Source organism: Danio aesculapii, chromosome 24 (assembly GCF_903798145.1).
Source record: "Danio aesculapii chromosome 24, fDanAes4.1, whole genome shotgun sequence".
Classification (NCBI taxonomy): domain Eukaryota; kingdom Metazoa; phylum Chordata; class Actinopteri; order Cypriniformes; family Danionidae; genus Danio; species Danio aesculapii.
Window position 1 is genome coordinate 13,489,152 of NC_079458.1, and position 19,239 is coordinate 13,508,390.

General features: G+C 36.1%; 2 protein-coding genes across 2 annotated transcripts in view; both read left to right on the top strand.

The window, feature by feature from the left end:
- The first annotated feature begins 1,609 nt into the window (after window positions 1–1,609).
- On the top strand, window positions 1,610–12,674 carry LOC130218779 (cytochrome c oxidase subunit 4 isoform 1, mitochondrial). Its single transcript, XM_056451057.1, has 5 exons — window positions 1,610–1,727; window positions 3,411–3,504; window positions 5,258–5,419; window positions 7,318–7,449; window positions 12,404–12,674. The coding sequence occupies exons 2-5, from the start codon at window positions 3,411–3,413 to the stop codon at window positions 12,535–12,537; spliced, it is 522 nt and encodes a 173-aa protein (XP_056307032.1). The 5' UTR covers window positions 1,610–1,727; the 3' UTR covers window positions 12,538–12,674.
- Window positions 12,675–14,350: 1,676 nt separating this feature from the next.
- The window catches only part of bcl2a (BCL2 apoptosis regulator a), a 97,009-nt gene continuing 92,120 nt past the window's right edge, over window positions 14,351–19,239 (top strand). Inside the window, exon 1 of the mRNA XM_056450365.1 lies at window positions 14,351–15,581. Coding sequence (XP_056306340.1) covers window positions 15,027–15,581 — 555 coding nt within the window. The 5' untranslated portion in view covers window positions 14,351–15,026. The remainder of the gene's footprint in view (window positions 15,582–19,239) is intronic.

Sequence of the window (19,239 nt, forward strand, 5' to 3'; positions counted from 1 at the left end):
CGACGTAGGATTTGAAACTTTAGTAAATGATCAGTAATTTATAGTAAAAAGAGCCTACTATTGTTTTTGAACAGTATTAGGCCTATAGTAAAGTGTATAGCCTACTGTTTATATTGTAGTATTTACAACTCTGAATTGATAAACCACTGAATGTTATTAGCAGGTTTTAGACAGTGCAGAGAACTGTAACTTAAGTCCTGCGTTTGTAGAGAAACGTTAGGCCTATTTTGGCCTGCATGGTTTATTGCTCTATAGTGCATTTGTAACGGTTCAAAAATACATTATTCTCTATAACTAGTTATTTACATATTAAAAAATGTTTGGCAACACGGTTGTATTAGTGAACTTTAGTTAATGCACTAATTAAAAACGAACATCACATCTGTTAAGCTTTACTTAATGATAACTAAACATTTTTACGTGTTAATGCAATAATATGAATATGTTTTTCTGGCCCACACAATCAACTTTTGCTTGGCCCACATGTAGACTGGACCAAGTCTGACTTCCAGACAAGAGCCAAACCATACCTGGGCCAAGTCTCAGCCAAGTTAATAACCCATAACTAGGCCTGAAATGGCCAAATATGTTGTGCAATGAAATTGATAAACCCATGAAGCATTGCACTTTAGCTGCACTATCGGCATACTTTTTCATAAAATAATTTAAATGTATTTTTAATGTGGGTCAAGACAGGCCAAACTTTCATGGTCCACATAGCAACATTTTACATCTGGCCCAAGTCTAAAGATGGTGCTATGGTAGATGGTGCTACCATGTTTGGCTCACATGCTGTATCCCAGTGCCGGAAGAATGCTTCGTGTGCCAGCTTTATACCAAATATGGGCCAGAATTCTTTGCTACCTGGGTAGTGAACAGCATAACATAATCCTTGTTAATGTAAAATTCTAATGCATCTCTTTACATAACAGCTTAATTAGTTCATGTTTACCTGCACTAATGTAGGCTATTTGTAGGCTAGATGAGATAACATGACCTAACAATGAAAAACACATCTATTTAACAAAATGTGCTAATAACTTTCATTGCATTTTGTTAATACAAAGAAATTGCTGATGAACAAGGGTATGTACAAGATTTAACCTACATGTTGCTAATCTTAGAAACTCGGTTAGCCCATCAGCATTCAACTGGAATAGTTTGCGGTTCATTCAGCTGTGGTGACTACTGAAATAGAGACAGAAAATGAATGAATGAATGAGATGATAACTGTATTCATTATGTTTTCCGGACTTTCCCAGTGATGGGTTGCAGCTGGAAGGGCATCCACTCCGTAAAACATATGCTGGATAAGTTGGCGGTTCATTCCACTGTGGCAACCCTAGATTAATAAAGGGAATAAGCCGAAAAGAAAATGAATGAATGAAAATAAATGAATGAATGAATGTTTTCCGGACCCGACGAAATGACGTGACGCACTTGCAGATGTGATTAGAAACACCATTAAAAAGTAGCACTGTAGCCACAATGGACCTGTTGTTGTTCAATCTTAAACTGCCCCAAACGAGTTGTTGGTGCGCGCGCTCGACCTGCCTGCGCGCCTCTGGCGAACTGTTTCCTGCGCGGCGCTCATTGGTTCATTCAGCCGAGAGCTATCAAACACCTGACACACACACAAGCCACACGCTTTAACAGACCCATGAAACCATAAAGACAGAGCACGTAGGCAACTTCTTGACAACCAGCTCAGATCTTCATATCTTAAGGTAAATTCATGTGCATTTGCTTATGTGTTCCAAATATAATTTGCCAATATAGATGCTTTTTGCAATTTTCTTTTTGTTTTTTTTTCTCCAGATGTGCTCATGAGATTAAATACTTTATTATTTCTCTCTTTTATTATTTCCTTAACTTAAATGACGTAATTATAGCTTATTTGAACTGCTTTTAAATAATGTCGGTTTTTAATAATTAGCAAAAAAACAATAACAATGCAATATTTTGAACTTGAAATAACCTTTTTCTAGGTGGATGAATAGCCTAAATACTTTCCGATTTCCGCTTTTTTTTCTTTTACAAAATGTTAAATCAATTGCTATGATATATTCTCTCCGAGCTAGATCTGTACCATAATATTTGTGGTTTGGAGTATATCAAGAGAATGCGCGCGTGATGCTTTATATTTAGATTTGTATTGTTTCACTTTGCTGGATATTGATGTCACGCCCCTCCGGTGAAGTAATTTTGGCTGCCGAATAATATTCCACACTACGTGACAGGCAGCACATAGCCCAAATCTCCTCCTCTAGACTTGGTACTTGATCGTTCATATTTAAAATAAGCATATGGCGCAGGTGCATTGTGAATGAAATGTGATATTTGGACAAATGTTTATTAACATTGCATGCGCGCTCTCGCCAAAAACAAACAAACAAAAAAACTCTATTCAAGGTCATAATTAATTCGTCTGTGTCCTCAGTGAACTGAATACCTTGACTGAATGTCTGGACATCATCACAAGTGAAGGTTGTCCAATCAGTCACATTCAGTATGTGGTCTCTTATGTTGGCATCCCTTAGTGACGTTCCCTATAGTAACCATAGTAACGCCATAAATACTGTGATATACTTTTTAATATGGGTCACTTGTTTTTAGACATATTCGAACATTTTGGCTTGGTAGTTATTTTCTTTAAGTTATTACCTATTTGACAAGCATGCATTGATAAAAAGTTATACAATGTTTTGTTTTACTATTTATTTATTTTAAGGATATTAGGATATTTATCAATCCTAAAAAATCAGTTTTAACTATAATATTAGGTAGCACAACCAATTTCAGCTGTGATAATACAAATGCATTTCTTCTGGCCAGCTAAGCCACATAATAGTGATTCATAAAGTATCATTGAAGCCTAATGTATGCTTTGTCATTACAGGAGTTAATCAAATTGTATAATATACTAGAGTACATTTATTTTACACTGTATTAATATTTGCATTAACAATAGTATTCTTTTGTAACCAAATAAATGCAGCTTTTGGAGAAAAAAAATGGTGTATATTTATTATTAGCCCCAAACCTTTGAAAAGTGGCATAAATGTGAGTATAATCTGTCATTGTCTCCCTCTCTCTCTCTCTCTCTCTCTGTCTCTTTCTACACTGTCGTGTAAACATACCCTTAGATCATATTTAAAATCATGCTTGCCCCCACACAGTGTCCTACTTTTCTGTCTTCTTTTCTGAATTCAGTCAATTATTAGTAAGGATTACAGTCTGATATAATAACTGTACCACAGTTGCACTATTTTATACTAAGTTAACTTGGTAAAAGTGCAGAAAGTCAGCTCCCTGAGGCTTTTGAGACACCGCCATTGTCTCCTTCATTACTATGTGACCCTTCTGAGAGATAATGAGTTCAAGCTATTTGGTGTTGGCATTGATTTCAGATGCTGTCTTCTCGTGCACTGGTGCGGGGACTACAGTCTGGATTCTGGAGGAGGTTGTCGACTTCATCTGGAGCCTGGGCTGCACACACTCATGGTGAAAACACACTCTCAAAAGATTAGAAACGACTCCACATCTGTCTGTCTGTGTCTGGCCGTCCATCTGTTTGTCCATCCATCTATATACACCGTAAAAGAATATTCGTAAATTAGCAGTTATCTGTATTTTGTGATTCTTGGTTTTATTTGATATTTTTCCCCATTTATTTAAGGAAGGACCTTGATCTTTCTTCCAAGTACTTTTAGCCTTGAAAAGTTGGAAAAAGTGACCTTTATTAACATTTTAAATAGTTTAAAGTGATATCTTGTCTGGGTTGGTGTTGTGTATTATGGTACTAAATCCTTGTAATAAACTGCCAGTACATCTTCTGTCATTTAACAGACATATTTCTATATATTATAAATTAAACATTATATTATTTATAATAACTAAAATGTCAATGAAAATCACTTTTTTTATTGTTGTTGAAGAATTTTCAACATCAAAGTCGACAGAGGTAAGATCAAGATCCCATAATGCATCTGTCTACCTGTCTGTCTATATACAGTTGAAGTCAGAATTATTAGCCCCCCCATTGAATTTTTTTATTTAATTTAAATATTTCCCAAATTATGTTTAACAGAGCAAGGAAATTTTTACAGTATGTCTGATAATATTTCATCTTCTGGATAATCTCATAATATCTTCTAATATCTTCTAATGGATAATATCTTCTATTTGTTTTATTTTGGTTAGAATAAAAGCAGTTTTTAATTTTTTAAAACCCATTTTAAGGTCAAAATTATTAGCCCCTTTAAGCTATATGTTTTTTCAGATAGTCTACAGCAGTGTTTCCCAACCCTGTTCCTGAAGGCACACCAACAGTACACATTTTCAATGTCTCCCTAATCAAACACACCTGAATCACCTAATTAGAACATAAGAAGAGACTCCAAAACCTGAAGTTAATTAGTCAGGTAAGGGAAACATCCAAAATATGTACTGTTGGTGTGCCTCCAGGAAAAGGGTTGGGAAACACTGGTCTACAGAACAAACCATAGTTATACAATAACTTGCCTAATTACTCTAACCTGCCTAGTAAACCTAATTAATCTAGTTAAGCCCTTAATGTCACTTTAAGCTGTATAGAAGTGTCTTAAAAATATCTAGTCAAATATTAATAATTCAGCTAATAATTCAGGGGGGCTAATAATTCTCACTTCAACTGTATGTCTATCTGTCTGTCTGTTCACACTTCCAAAAACATTCAAACATGAATTTTTCTGAACCAATGTCATAAAAATAACCATTTTTTGGTTTACTAAAATCTTTCTGTAAAGGAGTGTGAACTGAGTAATCAAAAGTTCATTGATATTTTGAAATATAAGTGATCATTTTTAATAAGATTAAATAAAAACTCAGAATTCAGCTTTATTGTTAGCATAAAAACAGCTTACGTTGAAGCTAAACTGCCAGGTTGTTAACTCCGGCCACCCATTCACACAGGCAGAAAGTAAATTAGGTAAACAGGTTTACATAGAAACCAAATGATAGAGATGCCAAGAAGGCAACATCAGCTACACACACAGCTGTGTCAGAACTTTAGGATCTTTTTAGGCATTTATGAATCTACAATTTGCCACGCTTATTCAAACAATACTGTTTTACTTGACTTTTTTTCTGATATAAATAAACTTTTATTTTATCTATCTATCTATCCATCCATCCATCCATACTACTATATATTGTAGGTGCTTGAAATCCCTCCATCATTCTCTGACTGTTGTTGTTCTTGTGAATTTATCTTCAGATGTTGATGTGACTGACTGCAGTGTTCCTCAGTACAACAATCGTCTGGACACCCCACTGCCAGATGTTCCCTTCGTCAGAAACCTCAGTGCCGAACAGAAGAAACTCAAAGAGAAGGAGAAGGGGCCGTGGACACAACTCAGCAAGGAGGAGAAGCTAGCCAGTAAATATGCATGGCTAAGGCTAACTTTGAGCTTTTTTATTTAATCTCAGTAAGGAAATGATCATGGTTATTTTTACAGGTTAGACTTTGACCCTGGGTGTGGAGCACACTGTTAATCAATCACAGGAAGCCCAGAAGACCGTTTGCCTTAACAATAGATAGATATAAACATACTCATATGCCATATTTTTTACTGTAAGTAGAAGAAGTAGAAGAAAAGAAAATATAACAGGTAATAATTCTTTAATATTATAAAGAAGATTTTTTCAGCATTTCTGTACATAATAGTTTTAATAACTCGTTTCTAATAACTGATTTATTAAAATCTTTGCTATGATGACTATATAATATTTTACTAGATATTCCTTAAGATACTAGTATTCAACTTAAAGTGTAATTTATAAGGCTTAATTAGGCAAGTTAGGGTTATTAGGCAAGTCATTTTATATTGATGGTTCGTTCTGTAGACTATCGAAAAAAATATAGCTTAAAGGGGCTAATAATTTTGACCTTAAAATGGTTTAAAAAAATTAAAACTGCTTTGATTCTATTTGAAATAAAACAAATAAGACCTTCTCCAGAAGAAAAAATATTATAGGAAATTCTCTGAAAAATTCCTTGCTCTGTTAAACATCATTTGGGAAATATTTTAAAAAGAAAAAAAAGGGGGCTAATAAGTCTAACTTCATCTGTATATGTAAAAGTAAAAGCTTAACCAGTGTTGCTTCTTGTTTGAGCAGCCTTTTAAACAGCATTGCTCACTTCATTTACCACCAGAAATGATAATGGAATGGGTTTGAATGCTGACTGAACTCTTGGCAGGATCAGATTAATTTTCTTGAGTAGCCATTAGATGCATTTGCTTTTTAAAGTTTTGAGGATTCCAAAAGCCACTCCTTCATAATCAATAGAGTCTGTCTAATAGTTATATATATACGGACTGTTGATATATCTCCAATATTAACTGTGTTAAATGTATTGTTTGATATAACATTTGATATTTTATATAATTCAGGGTGTCCGCAGATCCTTAAAAAGTCTTAAAAGTCATAAATTACATAAAAATAAGACCTTAATTAAACTTAAAAGGTCTTAAATCTGTTTCAAAGGTCTAAAAAGGTCTTAAAAATGCAGTTAAACCGACCCGTAAAGATGATTTTGTTTACATTGTGAAACGTAAATTAATATTAGTCAGTTTAAAGTTTTTTTTTTTACAGTTATTATATAAAAAAAGAGTTTTAATGATGGTAATTATTAATTGTGTTGTGTGCTTCTTTTTTTTTTTTTTTTTTTGGAAAATTCTGTACTATAAAATTATTAAACTTTACAAAAGACATAAATTTTATGCTGTTTGTTAATAAAAGGTATTACAAAGTCTTAAATATAATTATTAGAACCTGCAGACACCCTGTTATTGTACATTTTATATATTCAAGTACGCCATATGTATAATTATTTCACTTTTATATTCCTTTAAGATGTATAACAGATTCTTTCACCTAGGTAAGCTCCTTTTCAGCTAATTATTAATATTGTAAAAGGGTCATAGGTCTTGGGAATTTGAATGAAATTGGCAAATGTTAATGACCTAATGGTTTCCCAGTACTGGCTTGTGGCTGGAAAGACATCCGCTGTGTAAAACATATGCTGAAGTATGTGGCGGTTCATTCCGCTGTGGTGACCTCTGAAATAGAGACAAAGCTGAAGGAAAATGTCAAGAAACGTTAATGACTTCATGCACTATTTTAGATTCAGGTATTTAGGGGTCTTTACCACCAGATGGCAGTGTTGTCCAGCAGTTTGAGTCGCCTTGTCTTCCAAGCGTGCGTGCAATCAAAGCAAGCTGATAAATCTAACAATTAAGATTCAGATCATCTGTGGTGTCTCTTTCTTTGCAGTATACAGACTCACACATGAGCTGTCCTTCCCAGAAATGAGGAAAGGCTCCAAAGAGTGGATGACTGTGCTTGCGGGCGTCTTCTTCTTCCTTGGCTTCACAGGGCTGCTTGTTTGGTGGCAACGTGTCTATGGTGGGTATATATAAACTGATATTTATATTATACATTTATCTCGTTACATATATACAAATTGATTTATTACAAGGCTCTGTGAAATGATTGATTCTGACTGGTCAGTCACATAAAATATTCTCTGAAAATTACCAGTAAGAGTTATCCAATCCCACACTTGTGGTCTTACAGTGGCAAATCTCTCTCCATCTCTCTCTCTCTCTGTGTGTGTGGTAAGTCCATGAGACCTTAGGATGTCCCATTCATCATTTTAGCTTTCAAAGGAGCCGCTCATGTGCAGCCTCTTTGTGGCTGCTATTCATTTTCGATTTGTATTACTGAGGTACCCTCTGGTACTTTCTTGCACCTCATTTATCTTAACTTTTAATTTATCTTTACTTTTTCAGTGTAAAATAAAACCAGAGTGTCCTCGAGTGTTGATATTGGGCATAAGGTAATCAAAATGAAGCCAAAATATCCAAGGTATGGTAGCTGTCATCTTTTTGGATGATGTCAATTGAAGCCTGAAGCTGTGGTCACACTACACTTTTCACCCCATAGACTTCCATTCATAATGCTTGTGACCAGAAACACAAGCTCCTGCGACAAGATTCCCATGTAACTTCGTTGCAAAGTTCAAGCTTGGTGAACTCTGACCTGCGAAATCGCATCACGGGATTGCTTTAGACCAGTGTTTCCCGACCCTGTTCCTGAAGGCACACCAATAGTACAGATTTTCGTGATCTCTCCAAAATATGTACTGTTGGTGTGCCTCCAGGAACAGGGTTGGGAAACACTGCTTTAGACCAATCAAAACATGACCTCTCTGTACAGAAATGTAAAATATGGAGCAATGGCTTTCTTTATTAATGTCTAATCATCTTGTATACCTTGCCCCTTTTCGTTGTGCCATATGACAGAATTACAGAAGCTTAAACTGTAGTGTGAACGCAGCTTGAGTCTGTGCAGTTTTTTTTTTTTATTAAACAACAGCAAATATACAATTTAAACATGACATCCAAAAAACACAAAGGTAACTAATAACATAAAATAAACTAAAATATAAATTACATAATCAAAATAAATAGAAAGATAGCAATATAGCTTAAAGGGGCTAATAATTTCGACCTTAAAATGAATTTTTTTTAAAATTATAACTGCTTTTATTCTAGCCGAAATAAAAGAAATAAGACTTTTTCCAGAAGAAAAAATATTATCAGACATACTGTGAACATTTTCTTGGGAAATATTTAAAAAAGAAAAAAAAAAATCAAAGGGGGGCTAAAAATTCTGACTTCAACTTTATATAGCTGGAAAGTATACGGTTTTAGACACAGCCATAGTATATTCACCAAAAATCTTACATTATTACTTATATAATGACTTATAGACATTCTTTTAATGATATTTTCTGGTTTTTGGCAAGACATAAGCTTTTCAATGCTGGAATTTCATGCATTTCATCATTCCCAATACTCTCTGTTGCTTTGATGTGAGATCCGACCGGATTTAATTGTGTTGATGATTTATTTATTCATCCGATCTGAAAGCAGAGACAGTTATCAGACCCAAAAATCAACATAACTTATTGACTCCTGCTAAATGAAGTAACCTCACTTAAGCATTCCCCGCCAGCGGCTTCCACTTGGATTTCGTTCTTTGTGGCTTTTTTTTTCTTTCTTTTTTTATCCTTTCCTCTAATGTGGCCATCAGACAAATCCCGGAGTACAGATTGCTCTGATTTCATGTGTCAGATGGAAGAATCAGCCTGGCCTTTTTACCTGCAGCACACACTGAAATAATTGGACTGGGTTATGTTTTGCAGTCGACGGGTTTAAAAGAGCAGAAAAAGGGGAAAGATTTACGCGTTTGAGCCTGGGCTTCAGCTCAGGAATCCCTTTAGACCCAGCTGAACTTCTTCACAAATGATAAGAAGGCAGTATGTGTGAGCTGAAGACGGCTAGCAAGCAGTTGACATGTTTAAAACCGAATGAGTGCGCACTGTGTGTATGTGTGTGTGTGTATTTGCTTAAGTGTGTGAGCGAGTTTGTGTCGGAAGCAGAAGAGTCTCCTCCATCTCTGTCTCAGAGGCCCCGGCTCTTTGAGGAAGGAAGTCAATGCTACATCACCTCAGGAGAGATACAGCAGAGGAAAATAAACGCAAGAAGGAAAACACCGAAACTAAGAACTAAAGTTTGGTGGGGATCCTTCGAGGCGAGAAAGTGAGAACGGTATAGAAGTCCAAAAATCAGTTGTCGGTTGAGCGCCGGGTATTTCCCGCATTGTCTGGCTCGTGTCGTGACTTGAAAAACTTCTTCAGACTCATTAGGGCTGGGTATTAAGACTCCTCTAAGGTTGACTTTGGTGATTGTCGGGTCTTGAAAAGGAGATGAAAGGGTGTTTTTTTCGAAAGGCACCTGGGATATGGTCACAATGGTGAATGTTTTAGGTTTTGTGTGTGTTGCTTGCAGGTATTTCTGCCTCACAGCTCCATAAAAAGTGAACTAAATTACTTGCACGTACCTCAGGGCAGGTGCACTGATAGCACCTGGCAAGAACCAAAATCTGCTTTTCATAATATATTTGATTTGTTAATTTGGCAGAAACTATGCTGCCTGCCTTGAGGGTTCTCGAAAGGGGAGATTCGCTTGGACGAATGACATGATATACAGCAAATACCAGACATAAAGTCAAGTAACAGTTCAGAATTTAAAACAGTAATAATAAAAAACAGGAAATTATATAAATATAGGCAACATTAATTGATTCAAGCTGCGGTCACACTGGGCTTTTCGCCCCATAGACATTCATACACACGCGAACACAGAGGACTGCAAATGCAAGCTCGTGCAACAAGTTTCAAACTTGGTGAACTCTGACCTGCGATATCGCATCACGTAATTGCGAGACCAATCGAAGATCAAAACATGACCTCTCTGGACAAAACTTTTAAATATGGACCAAACGCTTGCTTGTTTTATGTCTAATCATCTTGTTTAATCTCGCCCCATTTCGGATGCTCAAATTCTAGTGTGACCGTGGCATTATTATTATTATTTTTATTATTTTTTTCCAAGTCCAAATACATGCGCTATAGGTGAATTGGGTAAACTAAATTGCCCGTAGTGTATGTGTGTGAATTAGAGTGTATGGGTGTTTCCCAGTACTAGGTTGCAGCTGGAAGGGCATCTGCTGGTATGCTGATTATAAAATATTCAATAATTATTCAAAATATAGACTAATATATTTCAATTTATGTGCAATTATATAATAAGTTGTTAGGTTGATTAAATGCTGTTGTGTTGATAATATAAAACTTTATATTAAACTTTAACCTATTTTTAAACTCATGAGAGTTTCTTAACAATTGCCTATTTCTTATTTAAATATACAAATTATTTTTAAAAGAATAAACACTTCACAGGAGGGCTGATAATTTTAACTTCAAAAACTTTAAATACATAATTATGTTTTTCACTCAATGGCCACTTTATTAGGTACATCTCTCCAACTGCTCGGCAGCAACTTAATGCATTTATGGCATGTAGACATGGTCAAGATGATCTGCTGCAGTTTAAACTGAGCATCAGAATGGGGAAGAAAGGTGATTTAAGTGTCTTTGAACATGGTTGTTGGTGCCAGAAGGGCTGATCTGAATATTTCAGAAACTGCAGATGTACTGGGATTTTCACACACAACCATCTCTAGGGTTTACAGAGAATGGTCCAAAACAGAAAATATCCAGTGAGCGGCAAGTGCCTTGTTGATGCCAGAGGTCAGAGGAGAATGGTCAGACTGGTTCAAGCTGATAAAAAGGCAACAGTAACTCAAATAACCACTCGTTACAACTGAGATATACAGAAGAGCTTCTCTGAATGCACAACACATTCAACCTTGAGGCGGATGGGCTACAGCAGCAAAAGACCACACCGGGTGCCACTCCTGTCAGCTAAGAGTAGGAAACGGAGGCTACAATACGCACAGGAAAAACATTGCCTGGTCTGATGTATCTCGATTTCTGCAGCGACATTCGGATGGTAGGAATTTGGCATCAACAACATGAAAGCATGGATCCTTCCTGCCTTGTATCAACAGTTCAGGCTGCTGGTGGAGGTGTAATGGTGTGAGGGATATTTCCATGGTACACTTTGGGCCCATTAGTACCAATTGAGCATTGTGTCCACAGCCTACATGAGTATTGTTGCTGACCATGTCCATGCTTTTATGACCACGGTGTACCCATCTTCTAATGGCTACTTCCAGCAGGATAACGTACCATGTCATATCATCTCAGACTAGTTTCTTGAACATGACAATGAGTTCACTGTACTCAAATGGCTTCCACAGTCACCAGACCTCAATCACCTCTGGGATGTGGTGAAACGGGAGATTTGCATCATGGATGTGCAGCCGATAAATCTGCAGCAACTGTGTGATGCTATCATGTCGATATGGACCAAAATCTCTGAGGAATATTTCCAGTACCTTGTTGAATCTATGCCACGAAGGATTAAGGTAGATCTGAAGGCAAAAAGGGGTCCAACCCGGTACTTATAAAGTGGCTTGTCAGTGTATGCTATTATGCTAATACTATAAAATACCAAATTACAATATTGTAATAGAAGCCTTTTCGCATGTAGACTTTCAAATAGCAAAGGAACCTGCAGTGCAACCTTTCTTTGACCGAGTGCATTTGCATGTTTATTAAGCCCAGTTTTACATGAACCAGCTTTGTGATATTACACTGAGATATTGTGCATAATGCAGAAACACAACTATGTTTTCTAAATTGTTAATTTTTTGTCCTCTGTTCTTTGCCTCGAGCATAAATTAGTTTACAGTTCTACTTGGGGAAATATGGATCGGGATTTTGTACAATCCAACATTCTTTTTTAATTTACCGCTTACAGATTGATCTATAGATCAATAATAAGGGCTTTCTCAACACACGTATTTTTATGTCTCTCCTTCGCAGTGTACGGCGATGTTCCACACACACTCTCTCAGGAGTGGATTGACAAACAGACGCAAAGGATGTTAGATATGAAAGTGAACCCCATCACTGGATTCGCTCATAAGTGGGACTACGAAAAGAAGCAGTGGAAATAAGTACATTGCGATGTAACGACAGAGAATGTATCAGCTTTGCACTAATGAGGCGTTCCAAACTCAATGCTGTTTAACTGGCAGCCTTAAAATATAAACCTGTGTGAAAATTCCAATAAATGCACTGAATTGAACCCTGAGCCGCTTCAGTGTGTGTTCTGGCTCTGTTTGTGTTGAGAACAAAGCATGTGGTACTGCACATCTAACCTGACACCTGACTACTGGAGAGTTTTAGTATGTGTTCACAGGATTGGCTGGGGTGGAGAGGGTGTGACAGCGTGTCATTGGTTGAGGTGTGTGAGTATATCTAATCACATTCCAAGTGCCAAAAATAATTCTTTTGTACAGTAATATTGAGTCTGTGTAAAAATAGAAGGCATGGATATGTGCTAATTTGTTTCTTTATTGCAGATCACAAAATATTTGTGTATGATGTTAATATTTAGAAGTGATAGAAGAGATATTTAATAAAGTTTAATATAGTTTTAGGTAGTTAAATAGATTTAGACTCGCCAAGATTTAGGTTTCACCATGTAAAATGTAAGACTTTTTATAACCATTATAAATGATATTTGAGACTTATACAGGTCTACATGCTAAGGATTTTTTTTAACAGCCCATTTGTTCTAGTGGAAAAGATTTCTTAGACACATATTTTACATAATGTGTCAAACAAGCTGTATACACACTTATTTTTTCAACACTATTACAATCTCTTTAAAAACTATAATAAACGAAATGCATGCATATGCAACAGTCTATCCAGGTCAGTGTCCTCCACCTATATGGTCTATAAATACATAAAGAACTTTCAAACTAATTTCATTTTAAGGCAGATAATTAAACCATATTGGTTATAAAGCTATTAAATTAGCTATTATAATATTAGTTATAAATCAAGCGTTGTTAAATGTTTTATTGAGATGGATTGTGGGTTATTGAATGACTTTTTGCCTGACTGAGTAGCTTTACAGGGACATAGTAAAATTAAGACCAGTTTAAAACGAGTTAAGACCTACAAGACAATAATTCAGTGAATTTAAGACTTTTGAAGTACTAAAATTCTGATTTAAAAATTTAAGACCCTGCAGACACCCCGTAGACCCTGTAAGAACCTGCTGTCATTGCTTAAAACTTAAATTACTCTACAACTGCTTATTAGGTTTAGTGGTTAAACTAGTTAAACTGAACATTGATATAATTGTTTATTAGATTCATAAATGAAAGTGAGATTATTGTCCCACTTTCAAATAAAAACATTGACATTTAGATTTTTTGTTGTTGTTGCAGAAATTGACATTTAATTTAGTTACAATTAATGTAAATTGTATGCAATTAATTCAACTAAAACAAAATGATTTATTATTTCCCAAACAAATAATTTCACTTTCCCCCCGTAATTAATATAAGATTATTAATAATATCATTATGTTGTGTTTGTAAATTACCACATCAAGTATACACATCTAAAATGCACCATATTGCGCACACAGCTGAAAAAATATATATTTGAGTCGTTTGAGCAAAATGTGTTACGACACTCCTTGCTTCCCCTAGAAATTCATTTGTCAAAATGTGAAACCCCTGCACTTACAAACACGCCTGAAGTATGGAGTCCCGGGGGGATGTTGAAAAGAAGCTTTGACGAATGAAAAGAAGTGCACTTCAAACACCAACGCAGACACCATTAAATATCCCGCATCCTACTACGTATGCCAAACAATGAATGGCGTGACGTGGAGAAAGCCCCGCCCCTCGCAGAGAGAGAGTGCTCTTCAAACAGCTTCAGTTACAACAGTTTCTGAGCGTCGCTTCAATGAACGCACCAGCCTCGATGTCATTCGTCGGCAGTGACGGAGCACGCGTAATTCTGCACGATCCGCGCCGCGCGTTGGAGAAACTGCGTTTTGCCAAAACAGCATGGAAATATACTTGTACATCTGATACGAGAAAAAAGTGCTTCTTCGTGCGCTGACTGGGTTGCTATTTTCTCTTCCGTCTTTTCTGGGACCTCGAATGTCAGTGGAATATTTAGAAATACTGCGTTTGTTTTTACTCTCTCCTTCAGTTTTGTAACGTCAACGACGTATGGTTTTTTAGTACGTGTGTGTGCGCTTTTGGGTGGATATCCAGTGGAGTGTAATAGAAAAGCGCAGTGAGTTTGAGCAGTGAAGAATCATTCCTCGCGCCGCGCTCGCGCACTGCAGCAACCGCCAGTTCATCCATTCAACGGCGCGCTGGACGTGAGGGTTTGCAGCCAGTTCTGGATATAAAGTTAAAAACTAACATTTTAACCAGTCTCAACCAATGAATGTGATGCTAAATTATAACCTTTGCCTCAGATACTGCATTTTAAGGAGAGAAATCACAGCGCGATGTGAATTTGACATTTTCCTCAGCTTTTCTCATTGAGAGACCGTTTTTCCGTTACCATGCACTTCGAATAACCGACTCTTTCCTGCTCGCGCGCGTTTTTATCGTGATTTAAAACCATGGCTAACGAAATTAGCTATGACAATCGGAATATAGTGGAGAAATACCTCAAGCATAAACTTTCAAAGCGAGGATATGTGTGGAAATGTCAGTCCTCTGCAGAGGAAGATGACACCTTTAATAAAGCAGCGGAGGAATCCTCTCCAAACTCTGACAGGAGGCTTCAGGCTCCCTCAGCCGGCGGGGGGAACAACTCTGAATGCCTGATAGCTCGGAGAGTCACTCGTTCAGATCCTCATTTGAGGCTTTACCGGGTGCTACGGGATGCTGGAGATGAGATAGAAAGGATTTATCAACGCGAATTTGAGGAGATGTCCCATCAGATGGTATTCAACCCAAATTCTGCGCAACGCAGCTTCCTAACAGTGGCCGAGGAGCTCTTTAGAGACGGAGTGAACTGGGGGCGGATCATTGCGTTCTTCGAGTTTGGTGGCACCATGTGCGTGGAAAGCGTCAACCGGGAGATGGCGTCCCAGGTAGATAATATTGCACACTGGATGACTGACTATCTGAACGGGCCACTGGAAAACTGGATTGAGGAAAATGGAGGTTGGGTAAGTTTATGGTCAAATGGTCGTGGCCTTTGCCCAGTCATTCATCACATTATCTCTGCAGCTCAAGAAAATCATATTAACACAGCCTTGTTAAACATCAAAGACCAGTAGTGTTTACTATGACAGATATTGTTTGTTTCTTAGTGGAACCGAATGTCATCGCAGTTAAAGTTGTCGTGACTTTGAGAATGTCTTTTATGTTTAATCTTGTAGTGTAAGGAACCAAACTCAAACATTTCTCGGTCACACTTTATTTTGATAATCCGTTTGTTAAATCTGAGGTACATGGCAACTCATTCTCATTAGATTATACGTCGATTGTTTGGTTGGGGTTAGGGTTAGTGTAAATTGTCATGTAGCTACTTGCAAATTGTCTTATAGTCAGTTAAATGTCTGTTGAAGGAGCAGTATCAATAGATATTAAGCAGACAGTCTACTAATACTCAAATGGACCATCAAAATTAAGTGTTACCCATTTCTCCAATATCTCGCACAGCCTATATAGCAAATTAAAGGATATTAGATGTTTATAATGTGTCCTGTCCAAACTTCCTTATAAAAATGTCTTTAAAATGAATAATGGTCTCGTGATGGTGTGCAAGTTGAGTAGGAAGAATTTATAGTTTCAGTATAAGTAAATGAAGGGAGTTTAACTCATTCTTTCTGCAGTGAGAATGGGTTATTTGAATGGAACTCATTTGAGGCTAGTCAGCTTTGGTTTTGACAGTTCAATCAAGGTGAGAGTGATGGTTCAATCAATGTAAGCCACACCCCCTCTCATGTCATATCTAAACCGAAAGTGAGACCAACATGTTTTTTAAAGCGCCTGTAACTTTATATTGCATGCTATAGGTCACAATGAATTCTTGCACAGTTGCAAAATAAAAATGTATGCTCAAATAAATCAGTAAAGTGTTTTAAGAAAATAAAATTAACTGAAAATTGCCTTTTGAATATTATTCTTCATATTTTTAAACATATTTTGTGAATATTTTGAAAGTGAAATCTGGAAGTTGAATATGAAGCATTGAATTGAGTATTCACAGCTTAAATAAATAGCTATGTTAAATTTCAGGTTCTAAAATTTAAAACCCCGGCAATTCTAGTCATTAAAATGCAAGCAGTTGTTAATTCAATGTATTTTTTTCAGTTAGTGTTATGCGACAAGCTTTTTATTTTAATACTTTTGACATTGATTTTGTTCCATAAATGGAGAAATGTTTACAGCAAAGCTTTAGCGAATGCTATGATTTACCATGGAGCAGCTTAAAGAACATGCTATTTTCTGTCTGAAGATACCTATTGTGGATCCTGTTTGTAATCTCCAGACCAGAGGTGGCCAAACTAGGGCCCGCGAGCCAAAGTTGTCCAGTGGATCCTTTGATTTGGCTCGCCATCCCATCTGAGTAGAGAGGGATTGAGGTTGTCAATTCAATTTTAATATTTGTTGGTTTTATTGTTAATAGCTAACTGAAATTAAATGGTGTTGGCGAGCAAATCAAGTCAATGGCAGATTCTGCTTGACTAGTTCAGTATTGAACTCCACTGTGTTATAAATGTGATTGCTTGTTTTTATTATGATAAGTTTTTATTAAAAAAATTATACTGCATTAGTTAATATGACTTAAAGTAACGTTTTCTTTTTATTTTAAAATATCATGAAATAAATGTGGAAATTACTCATGGCAACTTTAATGTAATTTAGTTTGGTATATTTACAGTGGTCAGCGTATATAAATACACCCCTCACAAATCTCTCTTTTAAATTCACATTTTAAACTCTTTTAAATTCACATTCACATAGGAAGCTATACAATATTATATTTGTGCATTAGATTAGATTGGTCAGTATTGAAGCCAAATCTGGAGCTAATCTAACAAAATAATTTATGATAACGGTTCAAAAACTAGTACACCCAAATTTATATGTTATAGAAAAATATTAAATACAAAAAAAGAGGAAAAATCAAGAGAAAAAAAAATTGAAAAATGTAGTTGAAATTTTGTAGGTTGTAATTTTCTTTTGCAATATTTTGCTTGAATTTAATTGTATTATCTTTCAAATTCTAAAGATGTTCTGTGACTAAAATATTATTTTAATAAATATATATGATTAATAAATCTGTTTTGTTAAATGCACCAATATACATTGCCTATATTCACTGAGAAATGGATAAAAATATTCATTTTCAAAATGGGCTGTACTCAATTATGCTGAGCACTGGACCTTCGGCCCATGGCTCTTGATGATATTTGGTTTATGGCCCTCTGCTTTGGCGTCTGCTAAATGACTAAATGTAAATGTGATGCAAAATACTATAATAATGATATGTACTTTTCATCTATAAATTATTATAAACTATAAAAATCAGGGATGCTCTGATCGATCGGCTAAATATCGGTATCGGCCTATCTCATGAACTGATCACAAGTGTTTGTGTTAGTTGGAGATGAGCAAAATGTTTGAATGACCTTGCATATATTTAGGCCTTTTTACATATAAGAACTGAAAGTTCTGTGTTTTTGACAATATTGCAAGATCACATATTGCAATAAACAGTAGTTTATAGGCCCATTTCCTTTTAGTAAAGAAGTAATGGATTTATAGGTGTGCATTTTAACTTCTTATGCATCAAATATGCGCACCAAACTTTTTCTTGATTCAGACACGTTGTTTCCAAATTGCATTGTTAGTCAATTTCCTTACCAATGTTTTTTCTCTGTGCTATCCATTATGTTCTGTAAAGCTGCTTCACAGCTAAATGGTTATAGGAGATGTGTTTAAGGCATTATATGCAACATCCTTTATTTATTCTCCTAGGTAAGGAGAGATCTCCACTTAAGTATCATACTTGGAGGAAAAATGTGCTTAATGCATTATAGAGCTTGAAGCATCAGAATCAGTACTCCGTATCGACCGATCACCATGACATTGGATCGGTACTCGGTTGCTATCGGCTGCAAAAATCCTGATCGGAGCATCCCCAATAAAAATATCTGAATATTTAAGTACAATATGCAAAATTTAAGTTTAATCGTGTATACTAAAATATATGGTTCATAAATTCTGATTCATGCTGATGCCATGCTAACTGGCCCCTTCTTGGTTGGTTTATTTGAAAATAAATAAAATACGCCACATGTTAGAACCATGTATGAACTCCCTAGTCAAAACAAGTAAACATTTTTTATTCCTTTTTTTCTAGAACCCTTGTTTTAACACTATCCTTCACTCTCACTGCAGTGCTTCCATCCTGAATTATTTACGGTATAAATTGGAGCAGCCCATCAAGTGTTGCTTCTGTTTGGGTGGACTGACTCCACCCTCTTCATATGCAGTGCATCTCAAAAAAAACCTGGTCTAAGAATAGGAGACCATCCGTGTCCCACAAAGCACTTACTGAACTACATTATGCATGCGTATCTTTGGATAAAATGGTGAAATTGTGTGTTTGGGACTCTCTTTTTGAATATTCAACCATATGTGTGTGCTATTATAAGAAATGATTTCAGTCTTCATCTTCAGACTAGAGGTTATCCTCGTTTCTCCGCTGTGCAGGTGGCCCAGAAGAGCCATTATTTCTGTCTGGACGAAAGGTGTGCTGGGGCTGAATTAATGATGGTCATTACTCACCACATCTGCTGCAGGTTAGACTGA

Excerpts from the sequence above, each read along its gene's own strand:
- LOC130218779 (XM_056451057.1), top strand. The coding sequence starts at position 3,411 with ATGCTGTCTTCTCGTGCACTGGTGCGGGGACTACAGTCTGGATTCTGG. Across the intron at positions 3,505-5,257 it reads CTGGGCTGCACACACTCATG|ATGTTGATGTGACTGACTGC; the intron begins GTGAAAACACAC and ends ATTTATCTTCAG. Across the intron at positions 5,420-7,317 it reads CAAGGAGGAGAAGCTAGCCA|TATACAGACTCACACATGAG; the intron begins GTAAATATGCAT and ends CTTTCTTTGCAG.